This window comes from Triturus cristatus, chromosome 9, assembly GCF_964204655.1.
Source record: "Triturus cristatus chromosome 9, aTriCri1.1, whole genome shotgun sequence".
NCBI lineage: Eukaryota > Metazoa > Chordata > Amphibia > Caudata > Salamandridae > Triturus > Triturus cristatus.
The window spans coordinates 353,938,003-353,953,551 of NC_140592.1; the positions used below are offsets into that span (position 1 = coordinate 353,938,003).

General features: G+C 42.4%; 1 protein-coding gene across 3 annotated transcripts in view; it reads right to left on the reverse strand.

The window, feature by feature from the left end:
• The window catches only part of DOCK3 (dedicator of cytokinesis 3), a 1,365,978-nt gene that overhangs the window by 392,484 nt on the left and 957,945 nt on the right, over window positions 1–15,549 (reverse strand). For all 3 annotated transcript variants that reach the window (XM_085625129.1, XM_085625128.1, XM_085625127.1), the window contains exons 13-14: window positions 9,412–9,500; window positions 3,546–3,671 (exon numbers count right to left, since the gene is read on the reverse strand). In XM_085625129.1, the coding sequence (XP_085481255.1) occupies window positions 3,546–3,671; window positions 9,412–9,500 (215 nt within the window). The remainder of the gene's footprint in view (window positions 1–3,545; window positions 3,672–9,411; window positions 9,501–15,549) is intronic.

Sequence of the window (15,549 nt, forward strand, 5' to 3'; positions counted from 1 at the left end):
TCAAACACTTAGGTATTATTGTATCATGGTCATATTCTCATTATTGGGAAGTCTCCTACCCTAGGACATTAGTAAAACATGCAACCAATTGATCTGATTCCTGTAAAAGGAATCTAGCATCTTATGATGAACATATTTTTTAGTTAATCAGATTTAACATATAGGATGGATATAGTATGCTATGTCTTCTGGAGTAGGTCAAATAAAAAGGACTTGCTGGAGGGGTTGCACATTAGGAGGATACCAAACCACATTATGGGGCCGATTACGATGTTGTGTGGAAACTTTCTGCCTGATACCATCTCGGAATTGGGACCGACCGACTCTGCACACTGTTGCAAGCACCCCATGGTGCCTACCACACAGTGCAGGGTTTTACAGTGGGGTCTCTTAAGTACCGCCTTGGCTCCCAAATGGAGGCCGCAGGATAAAGGGGGCCCTGCTAGGGACCCCAAAATTCACTTTCCAACAGCCTTTTCGTGTTGGACAGGCAGACTCAGAAAGGCTGTTGAAAACCGACATTGTAATTGCTTGGTCGGAAAAGCAGTCCATAGAGCTGTTCGATGTGGGTCCGACCGACACGAATTCTCCAAGAGCCGGTCGGAACCGAGTCGGAAAGACCATGTGGTTTACAATCCGACCGTGAACATCGTAACCAGTCGCTCGGATTGTAAACCGACCGAGTCGGTTGGAAGGGTTCTGACACGGTCTAGGAGAATCCGACTGTCGGGAGGAGGCTTTCTGCCCAACAACGTAATCGGCCCCTAAATGTAGTGAGTCCACTACTTGCAGGGACATTAATCTGCTCTTTCAAATGTGCCCACCCTCATTGGAATGGGGAAATGTTTTAGATTGATAGAGCCAACTATGCTTTTTCAATATGAGGTTAAGAAAAGAACGATCTGACTTAGGAGTGCATATCTATCCTACACCTGGACATGTTATTGTCATTTCTTAAAATTTCCATAGGAAGACGTATAGGTTTCTCTCAAGTGCAAGAAAAAACTGTTCAAGTCTGCTACTTAAACTCCTAACAGTGTGATAATGCTATCTAGCAGACAAGACATTGGTACTTAAAATCTTCCTTGCTGTACCATCCTTATATACAAAATATGGTTAACAAAACATATAAACACATGGAACATGTGTGCTCTTAAACTCTTCTTAGCTGTGGCTCACAAAAGTCATAGGGCCACTTCATGGGGGTAGCTCTTGAGTTAGTTTATAAAAACCTAAGAAATGTATTTGTTTCTTTGGTAACAGACGCTTACTCCATGGGGCAACTGTAGATCATTGTTTTGTCACAGAAACACCTCAGAGCAATGTATTTTGAGAGATGTAACACATGAAGCAGAACAAAATAATCTAGCCCCTTTATGTGCGCCACAATTCTACACCTTCAATATGCTTTTGGATACATTTTACAACCCTGCATTCTCTTCATTTTTATAACACTGTTAGATATAGGGGCTGACGTCCACTTTGCAGTTTGAGGTGAGCTCAATGTGAAGTCACAGCCCTTTCTGTTTGAAAAGGCAGGCTTTGATATCAAAGATGTCTGAAAAGCCTATTAATCTAATTGGGAATGAAAGCAGCAGCCTTCCAGGCATGGGACTCTGCTGTGTCTGCTACAGATGATTTTAATAGAGTGAATACTGAATTCAGAGTGAATTGCAGGCAATAGAACGACTGATCCTTACATCAGAGATAAACCATGTAAGGATGAGCAGATGTAAACTGATGTTCACAGGCTATAAACCTCTGTTGCCAGGCCCAAAATAAAATCAGAAGAAAAAATTGAAAAACAAATATGTTTCACCATGAGTCTCTGTCACAGAGAGGTCAGAGTTGAGAAAGGTGTCTGAGTTATTATGAAGGGCTGCACAAATTAGCATTGCTTTTTAAAAAAATCATGAGTTTTAAATTCTTTAAATCGCTTAGATGAATACCCACAGTTAGGGATTGTGAAGGAGCTGTTTTTGGCAAACTAAAAGGAAAGTGAGTTGTGTGTGGCCTTACAACTCGGGAAATTAAAGTGCTCATTCTTTAATCCTTTAGTAGTAAGATAGGGAATTGGGAGTTAAGGCAAGAAGGAGATAGGAAGAAAGAAACTATCTAATTTAGTTTGAATTCAGGATAAGTAATGAATGAAGCAAAAGCAGAAAAAGCAAGCAAGCATCAAAACATAGGAACTTACACCCCACAATCTTCATTTCTTCAGCAACAAAAAAGTTGAGGATAGGAAAAAGAGAAAGGAGAGGAAATAATAAGGAGTAAGAAATGAAGGGATAGGTAGAATATAGAAGAAACAGTAAAGGACAACATAGTGGTGGAATTGGAAGAGAGACAAAGAAAAATATCATTCATGGGCAAAAGAGAAATATGCATGCTTCATATCCAAGTAAAATTATAAATGACATAACATTTCACAAAGCACAGAAAAAGGAGTTCAACTGGCAAGGAATTAAAATAGCTGAAAAAAGATATATACCTTTCCTGATCACCCACTAAATGTTGACTTGCAGTAAATCACACTAGGAAATAACCCTAGTGATAAATCACATAGAATAAAACTTCTAACCTGCTGCTCAAAAAGCATGTTCTTAGGGGTTGCTCAGTACTATCAGGGTATACTACCTGAATAAAATTGAAAACAAAAGGACCGCCTGCTAATATTCAACACTGTCAAGGTAGGGAAAATATAATGTGTGCAAAAACCTTAAACAGTTAGATAATCTACTTTTCAATGTAATCAGATGAATGGAGCCAGGCAAAACCTATGACATTCACACTTTTTATTATTACCAAAAATTGTAGATCATAAAATCAAGACCAATGACTGATGTCTACAATAACATAATCCTATACTATGTGTTAACTAAGACATAATATTATTGTGTCTAAATATGATACAATCCATACATAATCAGATTACACCAATTTGTTTTTCTTTTACATATAAAACACTTTTAAGATATCCATCAGTACAGTATTTGAACCATTCCTAAGTATGAAACGTGACTAATTCTTGGTGGATACATACATTTAGTGGTTCTCTTTCGAGATGCTGGAGCACAAGTCCCTGCAAGAGGGCTGTTTCAGCCTTTTAATGAATTGAACAAGGATACAGCTATAAGGTCTGCCAGAGTGACTCGGAATTTGTTTGGCTACATCTAAATTATCGTTTAACACTTCCACATAATATACAGCATCATTTATACCTCCTGATTATTGTATGACTCCTATCTCCATGAGACACACAGAGGGGTAAACTGAAGTTTAGTTGAGTGACATACTTTGTTGAGTGACATATCCAAATAGATCTATTGTGAAATGTCAAATATTTGTTAGATGCTGTGCCCATGAACCAATCGGTATGTTAAATGCAGCGCAAGCTCACTCTGGGCAAACAGCATTCTTCACCTGGGACAATTGAGCATGTAAAAACTGTTATGATGCAGTAATTCCCTAATCACATGGACAGTCTTCCCTTAGTGGTCTACTGGAGTGAACATGACATGAAGCTGTATGAATAGAAAGCCTACCTGGCATGATGACATCAGGAAACCCCAGCTTCCTCGTCACAGCCACACCCCGGTTAAACAGCATAGGGTGTTCCCTCCTGACCTGCTCCATGTCCCCTCGGAGGAGCTGTAGAGAGATGATAAGTCCTGAAAGAAGGGAAATGGAAATTATTTTTAACAACAAGAAAGCAAGTAGTGGTAAAGCCCATTTTACCGCACTATTGAAGACATTGAAGCTGATTCACAAAGGGAAATCTATGTGCAGAGATCACAGAACATGTAGATTTCCACCTACATCTAGGTAGAGAGCTCCTCTTGCATGCTTGAAAATAGCATTTGTGAGTAGGTAAAGTAGTACTACTAGAATACTACTTCCCATAGTCAAAACTGGTTTTGTAAAAAGGTCCTATTATCTTTCAAAACACTTCAAGGATGTAAAGCAATAATAGGGCACTGAAAATGAAGATGCAGGCAAACAGAAAACGAATGCCCCGTATTTACTAATCAGTGTGCCCTGTGTAGGTGGCAAATTAAATCTCCACCACGGACAAAGGTAATTACTGCTGCCCTGGGAAATAGGAACATGCAGGTTTCTGCAATGTTTGACCCTTAAAAAAACATGATGCAAATATTTTTGATCTCCTGAGTGAGGAAAAGTCCAATATACTGTTCATGACCGAGACCTGTTTAACCTGCATTTCCTGCTATCAGAGGAAGCTCACGGACGATTTATTCCTGAGACGGATGCCGAACCTTCTGCCCATCGCGGGCTATCCTTAGGCACCTATCTCCTACCCCTGTGCCTTATCGACGGAACTAACTGCCTCCCTCACCCTCTGATAAGACCACACTGAAGCTCAGCCTTTTTTCTGGAAAAAGATCACTTGCTTTATCGGCTGGTGCTGATACTTGACAGGCTCCTCGATCGCCCTTGGAGTAGACTGCATTGCGGAACTGTTGTAGCTTTACCCCGGAAAAAAACACGACCATTAGGTGTGTTTGTCCCACACTACCTTTTTATCTTCGCCCTGATGAAGGTGTAGCCCCGGCTGGGGTTTGACACCGAAACGCGCGTTGGCGCTTATTAGTTTTCTGGGTAGCTGAAACGTCACTACCCATCCCCGGTGGATGGCAACCACCAAACTGCTATTGAATCATCCTGTGGCAGTTCTACGATTCTAATGTGTGTTTTTACCTATGTGGGAAAAAAACTTATACTTTACATGTCTTTGTTAGTTTGATGATGTCTATGTGGTATGTATGTCAGTATGATTGCAGTTTGTGAATGAGATGTGTGGGACTAAGCTACTTTTTGTTTGTGAATTCTGAAATGTTTATTCATCAATTCGAGTAATAAGTTCGATCACACGAAAGAAATTAATAAAATTGAGTGTGATTCAAAGACATTGCTGTTCTCCTGAAGTTTGTCTTGGTTGTCCATGGTGTGTGTCTTTTTATTTTCTGGACCCTATTCAGGGCCTTGTTTAATTACTTTGGCAGGTAGCTTTCTCTTTTTTGGTCTCTCTCATTTCCCCTGCTCCACCTGCCTTTATCGGATTTCAGGGGTCCCCCCTTTTTGAGTGCTGTTTAACCAAATCATCTAACCCCACCATTGCCACGGCCATCCCTAGGTGTTCCAAAATCTTCAGGTTGCACTGTCTAGGGGGAAGTGGGGCAGTGTGGCTATTGTACATAAGGAGATGTACAAATGTACCCCTATCCCTATTGAGGGATTGGAAGGTGCAGAGGTGTTGGGCATCCACCTTTCCATGACGCCCCACCAATCACTAGCCGGGGTACTCATTTACAGACCCCTGGGCAATGCAGGACTCTCACTTAAATCTCTGGGCAATGAGCTGGCTCACTGGGACTAATGATTTGCACATTTTATAGTATTGGGGGAACCTTATTTGCATATGGATTAAAAAGGAAACAGTGAGAGGGTTGAACTGTTAAGCTCTATGTCATCTTTACAGCTCTCCCAACATGTGCTTAGCCCTACACATAAAGCAGGTCATGTGCTTGAACACATTTTTTCTAATATTAGACCACACCCTGAAGAGCCTACACTACACGTCTGGACAGACCATTATTTAGTCGATTTGTTGCCCTATATTAGTATAATCCAAACCCATGAAAAATAAAATTCCAAACAGTCACAAGAGCATTTCATAAAATTCAACCTTTGGAATTTATTCGCTCTCTGGAAGAGAGTACCCTCTCTCTCAGGTCTAGTGGAGGAAGATGCCAGCACGTTTGACAGCAGGATTCAAGACATCTCCATTAAGCTAGCATCAGTCTCCCCACATACACTCTGCAGAAACAGACCCTCCGATCCCTGCTTCAAAGATAATCTAAGGATTCTGAAGAAACACTGCAAAATCTTAGAGAGGCAATGGCAAAAAAAACTACACGGCTGATGACAAAGTCATCTGTAAGGCAGCCCTAAAACAAACACTATGAAGGGGTCAGGACAGCAAAAAAAAAAGCGAACTCTGATGATAGGATAGAGGAGGCAGACAATAAATCCAGGGACATCTTCAAGTTCGTTAAATCTTCATGTCCCCTGAGGCCAGCACTAGACTGCACCACCCACTGTAGAATGGTGCGACCAGCTGGCCTCTTATTTTCATGATAAGATACAGCTTGTCAAACCAGTCTCACGTCAGTGATCCAGTCAGAGGAGACTTCAGTTGGAGATGGTTTGTTCCAGCTCGGCCTCTCCAACTGTGGCTTCACTCATTTTCAGCCTATTCCTTTAGAGGAACCAATGGCAGCCATACGCGCCTTCGAATCAGGATTGCCAGCTGATCCTTTCCTCCTTAGCTATTAGTGATAGGTGCCGCCACCATTAACCCACTGGCTAATGGGGTGCTGTGTCATGAAAGCAGGCTAAAATTCTGCCCCTCCTAAAAAAGCCCACAGCGCACCATACCAATCAACCAAACAATAGGTGAATCTCTCTATTGCCAGCATTGTCCAAGGCACTGGAATAATTTGTTAATTAACATCTATCTAGTATCTTGAAATCAACAAGCTGCTCCATCCCAGTCAGTCTGGATTTAAGCCAAACTTCAGTACTGAGACAGCAGTGATTGAAGTAACCAAACACATTTGAGGTACCTTGGACATGGGGGACAAGGCTGTTCTGATTATGTCAGACCTGTCAGTGTCCTTCTATACGGTCCCTCATTCTATGCTTCTAGCATGCCTCCAATCCATCGGAATAGGTAGATCGGCTTTCAATTGGTTAACATCCTTTTTGAAGAACAGAGGGCAGGAAGTGTGGGTTACCCCAAATTCTTCCAGAGCATATGATCTGACAGTGGGAGTGCCTCAGGGGTCGGCTCCGAGACCCACACTGTTTAATGTGTACCATACTCCTTTAGCACAGTTGGCAGAGGCCTCAAGGGCCAAGATGATTACATACACTGATGACACCCAGCTGCTGTTCACATATGGAAAGAGAGAGGAGAATGTGGGAGAGTCCATTTCTGTCTTTCACGGATGATCTTACATCAATTAAAATGTAATGCAGATAAGACTGAGATACTATTCTTTGGCCCCAATCCTCCAGATTGCCAGATTCTATGGCTCAAAGATGGTCCCCAGGGAGGAATAGTTAAGAATTTGGGCATTACATTTGACAATTCTCTGTCTTTTCAGCCACAGATTATGGGCCTTATTTTGAGTATGGTGGTGCAGGAGCACCCTGCTTCTACACCGTCAAACCCGTGTAGGAACCACCAGCCAGATCAGGAGTTTTCTCCTGTCTGGTCGGCGGTTCTTTGGCGTTCCCACGGCGGTGCCTAGGCACAGCAATGTGAACGTCGAAGGCAGTACCTACACGGCATGAACTGCTCCGGTCCATGCTGTGCAGGTACTGGTGTGCATACGCACAGGAGGGCACATCTTGGGCCCCCCTGTGTGCATCCACATGGTGTAAGGCACCAGGGGGCCCTGTAGGCCCCCTTGTTTCCTCATCGCCACACTTTTCATGGTGGTCGAACCACAATGAAAAGTTTGGTGGTGAGGAAAGTCCTAATGTGGTTGGTGGGCCGCAGCGGCCCTGCAAAGCACTTTGCGGCCTCGAAGTCACCCGACCACCCTGGTCCTAATAGGGCAGTCGGGAGATCGCCACGGCATGCCCTTACGAGTCTGGCAATCTGTGGAATGCCAGACTCGTGATAAGCTCCTCTGTCTGTGATCGGAACATGTTTTGGGCTTCTGCGAACTAAGGTAATGCCCTATATCTGGGATATAGGGCATTACCAGACAATTTGCTTCACAAGTTTCAAGTGGTCCAAAATACAGCAGCCCACATTCTACTTAGCCTGCTCCTAAGAACACACGTCTCTGCACCTGTGTGCTTTCCACTGTCTTCAGATAAAGAAGATAATTATTTTCTAAACTTTAGTCCTTTTCTATAGAGCACTGCACCATTCCGGGTCAGGATGTCTTAGGGACATTATTAGTTTCTATGCCCCCTCAGGAAACCTGTAGTCAGCCCACTGCCTTCTGGCAAAGATCTCTAAGATCTGTTGCATAAGAATGGGCGGAAGGACCTTCTCCTACCTCGGCCCAGTTGCATGGAATAATCTTCCATTGGAACTACGCTCTGTAGCAGCTACCGCCTTGTTTAAGAAAAGGTTGAAGAGTTGGCTCTTCCAACTAGATTAGAGGATCTCACTGCACATTGTTGGTGACTGAAAGCTCAGTGCTGGGACACTCCATGCGCTTTGTAAGTCCTGTTTCATACATTCATTGTATTTGTTAAAATCATATACTTCAACGATCAGAATTTAACAGCCCATATGGAGTTTGGAGGAATCCGAAGAACTTCCATTTTCCGATGGAATTACTAAGTACTAAGTGCAGTCCACCACCTGAATTTCTTCAATCATAATTCTCTTCAGTCATAGTGAAATGCCGCTGGTGGATTATATTTTACATTTAGAGTTTCCCCCAGGAATTGGAGGATCCTTCATTCCCTCCAAGTTCTAAATAAGACCCTAAACTCCATTTCCTGACCTGGTAGTGCACACCATCACGATTTCTCACAAAATTTCACAAAGTCAAAAACACTAGTGCTTCTCATAAAGTATAAAAGGTGTTTATCAGCAAAACTTCATGTTCTAGACCGCATACAATAGTAATCTGTGATGGTAATTCATAGTAAAACCTAGCTCATAACTCACCAGAAAAATCAGAAGAAAATCATATTTCGCAACACACATGGGATCTCAAGCGTTGCAAACTGAGAAATGGACAACTGAGTGCTGGAGAGAGACAGCACTCTTCTACCTGAGGGCTAGCCAGACTGCAGCCATCTCTTGAATCAAAAATGTAACACAACTTGGATATGCAATACCTGAATGAAATTAAGCTTCAGGCATTATCTATCTTGAAGATGCTCTTTGTGTTATTTCCAAACTACGTAGTGTCTTCGACTTCAGAACTCAGGTAAGTGCATTACATTAAAATAAATAAAGAATAAAACACATACGAAAATCTAAACTCAATATTAGTCTCACTTCTAGTAATGAATTTAGCATGTGGCCAGATCACTCACAAACCCGGAAGCCTGAGCCAAATCAGTCATTGTGTTGAAGTTGTTACTCTACCCCTGTTATCCTCAATTATGTATGGTAGTACACTTGAAATCGCATAGTAAACGAAGGGCCTGATTCACAAACCATTTTCCTTGAGTATGGATTTAAATCACATTCACTCACAACACATCTTTATGAATCAGTTTCTTGAAGCCAGAAGCGGATGTACACCTGTACAAGCACACCCAAAGCCACACTAAACTATAAAATTGAAAATCACATTAAATCAACAGACATATGGGGGAGAACCAGTCAGCGGATAGGTTCAGCAATACCATAATTTGAGCTGGGAGCTGTATACTTGGTACTTGACTTCCGGATGATGTTCTCATGCACCTGAAACCATTCATTCTCATTGTTACACCTGAAAAGAGAAGAGAAGATAAAACTTAGTAACCACAATAGTAACCTTTTCTCTAACGTGAAATCCCTTCTTCCACAGTCTTCCTAGTTATTATTAATCTTTTTCTTCCATTTTCCCTTCTGATGCCTTACTGTTTTCAAATCTCAATTTTTGCCAGCTTTCACCACCATGCCCTTCAACTCTTTTTCTCTGGCTTCTTCACAGTTTTTATTTTCTCACTTAGGTTGTTTCCTTAACCACTAGTCACCTAATACCAGACAACCACATTTAGAACATTGAATAGGAAATCTGTTTTAATCATGAATAACTAGGCTGCTGTTAAGAGTATTTGTGAGATCTGAGGAATATATCAAAGCTATTTTAATTATTATGTATGTAGTAGTCTGCTATTCAAGAGCATATGAGTGCTGAACAATTACAGAAAGAGGAATTGAATTTTAGAACAGTCATCAATCTTTGGTGCAATAAAAGTCAGTAGGTTAAACATGGAGGTGTAATGTTTAGTGAGCTCCATATTGAGGAGATGGACAATAAGCTAATTAGTCTTTAGCTATCAAAGGAAAGACATCCATGGATGCCACTTGGGAGAGGTCAGGGGTCACAGCTCTGATCTCCCTGCTACTCCTGGCTCTTCCTTTGTGACCCGTGGCCTCAGTGGAGCCTGACTACTCCCAAATGACGTGGGTGAAGACATCATGTTGAGTTCAGTCTCAAGTCCTTTAGTAGAGAGTTCCATAGCTTGAGAATAACCTTTGCTGGACATGGGATGTTCTAAATTGGGAGCTTTCTAGTAAGAGAGCATCCTTGATTCATGGGCCTCATTTGCCTAGAGAGATTTTATGTAGATTTATAAGGTAAGACGGTGTGCTGAGATGTAGAACCTTTTGTGTGAGACATCTTAGTGAGCGTTAAGCACTGGGTAGCTAAAATAAAGCAGCAAAGATAGGAGATATGAGATCATATTATTTTTGAAGAGGAGACTAATCTTGTGATGGGATAGAAAGTGGGCAAGATTTCTTGAAATAATGATAAAAATAAATGAATACGGGGGGGGAGACTCTCTTCACTCATTGTTTGTTTTTTAATGCACTTGGGGCCAGATGTATGACCATTAGATTTTGCGACTTACAATTTGTGAATTTTAGCCACTCGCAAATTGTGAGTCGCAATCTCTAATTTACAACAGTGTCTGATACACTGTGTGTGATTTCAAAATGGGTCACAAAGGACCTGCCTCATTAATATTCATAAGGCAGGGCACATTTTGCGACCCATTGGGAATGGCTGGCACTCACAGGAATGGTGGCCTGCCGGGGTCAGCAGAACACCATGTCGTTTTAAATGCAGCCCATTTTCCTTAAAGGAAAACGGGATGCAATTCAAAAATAAAAATGAACCATTTCAGTTTCATTTTTTCCGTGGGACCACTGCCTGCTCTTAAAAAAACATTTTTGCTGCCAATCACACAGGGGAAGGGGTCCCTGGGAACTCCTTCTCGTTTGCGACTGGCTTACCACTAATTTGAAATTGGTGGTAACTGAGATTGTTTTGCCGTCGTAAAACAATCTTACATCCCCCAGCTACTCGCTATCAGGAAGGGAGGTCCTTGGCAAGCCCCTTCCTGATAGCGACTCGTAAGATACGCGAACTGCGTAGTGCGCTGTTCGCAATGATTGCATAGTGCCGGATGCTTGTCCACACTGTGCAATCATTGAAAACAGCATCTTGCACAGTGCAAGCGGTCGTTTTCTGCCACTCGAGTAGATTTTTACTCGAGCGGCAGCTTTCTCAACGCGGACTGGTAGATTCTCCTCGCGAGTGGTCGCAAGCATACGCAGCCGCTCCTAGTGTGATAACCCAAACGAGTTACAGGAACGTCGTAGGTGTGGGCATCTCACAAAAAATTACGGACTGGTCTCACACACCACCTGGTGTCATGCTTCATCATTGACCAGTCCTCGCCCTCTAAAACCTTTGTTTGATAGAGGGTCTTAACGATGACATTCCATGGCTGCAGCTGACAAATTGATGGAAGGGGATATGATTTGGATATAAGCCATTTAGACAGTACAACTACCAAACCATACACCTTTTTTCTTTTTCTTTTTTCTTTTTCCTTTCTTGACCCGGGTTGCAAACAGAACCTTGCCTTAACATACAATACAATTGCTCATTTGGACCACATATAAGTATATCACGACACTGTAGCCGTTTATTGTCACGATATTTCTCCCTATAGATGTTAAAAAGCGGCCAGAGCTGGCCAAATGTATCTTTGTTTATCTCCGTCTCCGTGCCAACAATTGACGCGTGACCAAAATTGCGAAAACACCTCAAGTATTCCGATTCAATAGAGCACAGACCTATCACAACCCTCGTCTGGCCAGCCTCACCACCAATGAAATCTTTCCCGTTTCACGGAACTCTTCAGACAGGCATAGGCGCGCCCTATGACCGGCTTCCTTTTATGATCCTTCGATTACAACTGGATGGCTGACACACACCCCCAGGCTTTCAACGAATGGGGCTCGCCCTTTCATTTACGGCACTACCGCCATCTTAAGTACAGGCTCGGCGCTCTCTCGACACCGGGATCCCCGCACCTGATTTCTGTTTTACGTCCGATTAATACAATCAAACTGCATATCTAAGACGGCGCCCGCTCCCTCCATTCCTCGCTATCGGGAGGATCGAGCGGACGCCTAGGACACAGGAACATTCTGCATCGTGTCACATTAAGAGTACGGGTGGTGCGAATGACTAATGAGCGTGTGAATGTATTATTGTGCAACTTAACCCTCACGATAAAAGCATTTTACTTACTATGTTTCCCACCATTTCTGTTGGGATTCGCTCAATGATAGATCTTTTGTATAGACCCTTTTCTCTGTCTGTGCAGCATTTTATCTGAAGTTTGGATGAAGACCTAGGTTCTGTGTTTCTCTTCCAACAGAAGTGACAAAACGGTGGATTACCCCCATCCCTTCTCCCCCCTTGGGACAAGTTGTCCAACCAATTAGGGTAAGTTTGGCAGCAGTATTTACTGCTCCCAGGCTGAAATTGTTCACAAAAGTGTACACAAATAGAGTGTCACAAAGTCACAAACACTTTATTCACTCTTAGAGTTCAATGCATGCATTGTATTTCTTCTCTCTCCCTTTCCTTTACAGGTACGTCCAATTCAACAAGTTCTAAATAAATCTTGTTTCTCACATTTCTCTCATAGGCTTCACCTTTGGAAGCACCATAGGAAGTGAAGTGTGGCCTATGCTACACTCACACAGTGGTAGCGTCTTACCAACACCTGGTAAGAACGGAGCCCTCATTCATAATTAGGTCCTGATGAATGCCACGGACCCAACAGGGCCATTCCGGCAGAAACATGTTGACCACACATAAGACGGTTAGGGGACACTAACTACCCCATGCACCGTCACACATAATTTTTAATATCATATAGTTGTCAATCACATTAAAATCACTTTTGACCACTATAATGATTTTTAACCTCACTCACAGTTTCACGGGCCCCCACTCAGCCATTTAGAAAGTGCATCCTTGTCGTCAAGTGTATGCCCGCCCTCTATCAAACGAAGGTTTTAGAGGGCGAGGACTGGTCAATGATGAAGCATGACACCAGGTGGTGTGTGAGACCAGTCCGTAATTTTTTGTGAGATGCCCACACCTACGACGTTCCTGTAACTCGTTTGGGTTATCACACTAGGAGCGGCTTCTTGTGGTAAACAGTTATAGTGGAGGCTGCCAGCTCCTAGTACCCCCATGCCTCTAGTTCCCCCCTCCACAGATCCAGTGGAGACTTTTTGTGTGTTAACGCAAGCATACGCAACCACTCACAATGAGAAACCTGACCTCCCCGCGTTGAGAATCTTGCCGGGAGGTTTATTTTCCACGCTCGCAATCGGCAAATTGATGTTGCTGATCGCGAACGAGGAAAAAGTCTCATCGGGATGTCATTTTGCTCGCTCGCGGTCGCCAACTTGACGCTGAGGACCGCGAGCGAGCAATAAATACCAACTACACTACGCACTTTTGCACTGTGCTACGTACAATTTGCGTAGCGTGAAGTAGCGCAAACTATGCAAACTACGCGAGCGTAGCGTAGATGTCCGCCAAGGCCTATTACCGACTTGTAAAATAGGTTTAATACATGCTAAAGCCCTTTTTAGCAGTTGCAAATGACTCGATTTCCAGTTTGCGACTGCTATAAACAGCCGTACATCCTGGCCTAAATTCTTCATCTCTAATGCATCTCCCACCTTGGAATGATTCATGAAAATTGGTCAATTTTCTTTAATGTAGAAAAACGGCAAACAGGATTCTAATTTGTGTATGACTCATTGAAGATTAAAACACTTCCAAACTAGAAACCCTTCTTAATAGCATTTCATTTCATCAACTACCCTGAGTTTCACATTGATTTTATAGGCCACCTGACTCCTCTGGGCCCACTCTCACACCCCCATATGAAAGACTGTAACTACTGATAGACAACATTTTCTGCACCTTGGGGATGTAAACCTATAGTTTGAGTCTTCCCTTGCATGTGCCAATACCTGGAGCAAGTGGCCCTGCATCAGTGTAAGGACTTTGTATACATGAATGAACTACTGGAAAGGTAACAAGCAGGCTTTCATTTAGGTCACAGCAGAGAGCTGGTTTTTCTATCAGCCATTGATGACCTTTACCATCTCTTTCATAAAGAGGCAACTGGCATGCTAGACCTCTTAGACTTGACAGCCACATTTGACACCATTGACCAAAATATCCTGCTTAAAACAATGGAAGCACTGGGTATTACTGGTACAGTTCTGAGATTTATAACATCTTTCATTTTAAAGAAATCACAATTAGTCATTCTTACCCTGCACTATTCAAAATCCCACAACATCGACTGTGAAGTCCCACAAGGGGTAATCTGCTCACCTTTCTGTTTACATGTACATTCAGCTGCTACCCCAATTGTTTAACCAACCATGATATGCTTTTACATGTATACTGGTAACACTTAGCTTATATTTAATCTATCTAGTGTGCAAGAGTTCCGCAATAAAAGATGAGTCCTTTAACAGAGGCCCTCACAGTCTTCAAGATGAACCCAACCCAAAAGACCCTAATTACATCCTTTATTGGCCATAGGATGACAAAGGACTTAATGGCCAAATATAATGGACATACCTTTGAGATTATTTGACAAAGTCTGCAATTTAGGAGTGTACTTTGGCAGTATGCTGTCTCTAGAAGCCAAGCCCATGAATTTGGCCCACACCTATTTCCACCACTTTTACTTTTACTCTCTAAATAAAGGACCTTCCATTCATTGATACCTGTTTGCATATTCCAACAGTGAGCGCTAGCATTAAATCACATCTTGACTATGCCAATTCAATTTACCTTGATTCTCTAGACATATCAAAGTCATACTTAAACATGTTCAGAATGCTTAAACACGAGTGCTTACACGAACTGGCAGAATATTGCCCATGTCCCTTGCAGTGCAATCTCTAAACTGGCAACCCAATCGATCTTGGGTTACTTTTAAGTCCCTAACAGTTATCCATACAGCCCAACACCTCAGATCACCTTCCTTTGTGTCTAATACATTTTCTTTCTATCAACCATCATGTTCCCTCAGATCGGCTAACCAATTGATGCTTATCTCCAGTAGTACCAGTGCTAATACTAGGACCAGTGTGGGGAGACTGTGTTTTTTTTCTCACAGCAGTGCCCAAACTCTGGTAAACACTCCCTTCGTTTATGTGGGCAGAAACAAATTTACTTTGTTTTAGTCTCCAGCTGAAAATCCGGCTTTTGAATCATTAAATAGCATCCACATATGAGTACTTTGGAAATAAATTATAACATAACACTACATAGCATGATGACAGGCAAGGAAAAGAGGGGAAATCCATCAACATGAAACAGAACCGATCTTCAGTTGGTAGCATATGATTTTCTATGTTTTTTACACTTGCCCAAATGTTCTTAAAAATAGGATATGACACTGACCATTCTGTCTGTCCAAGAGCAA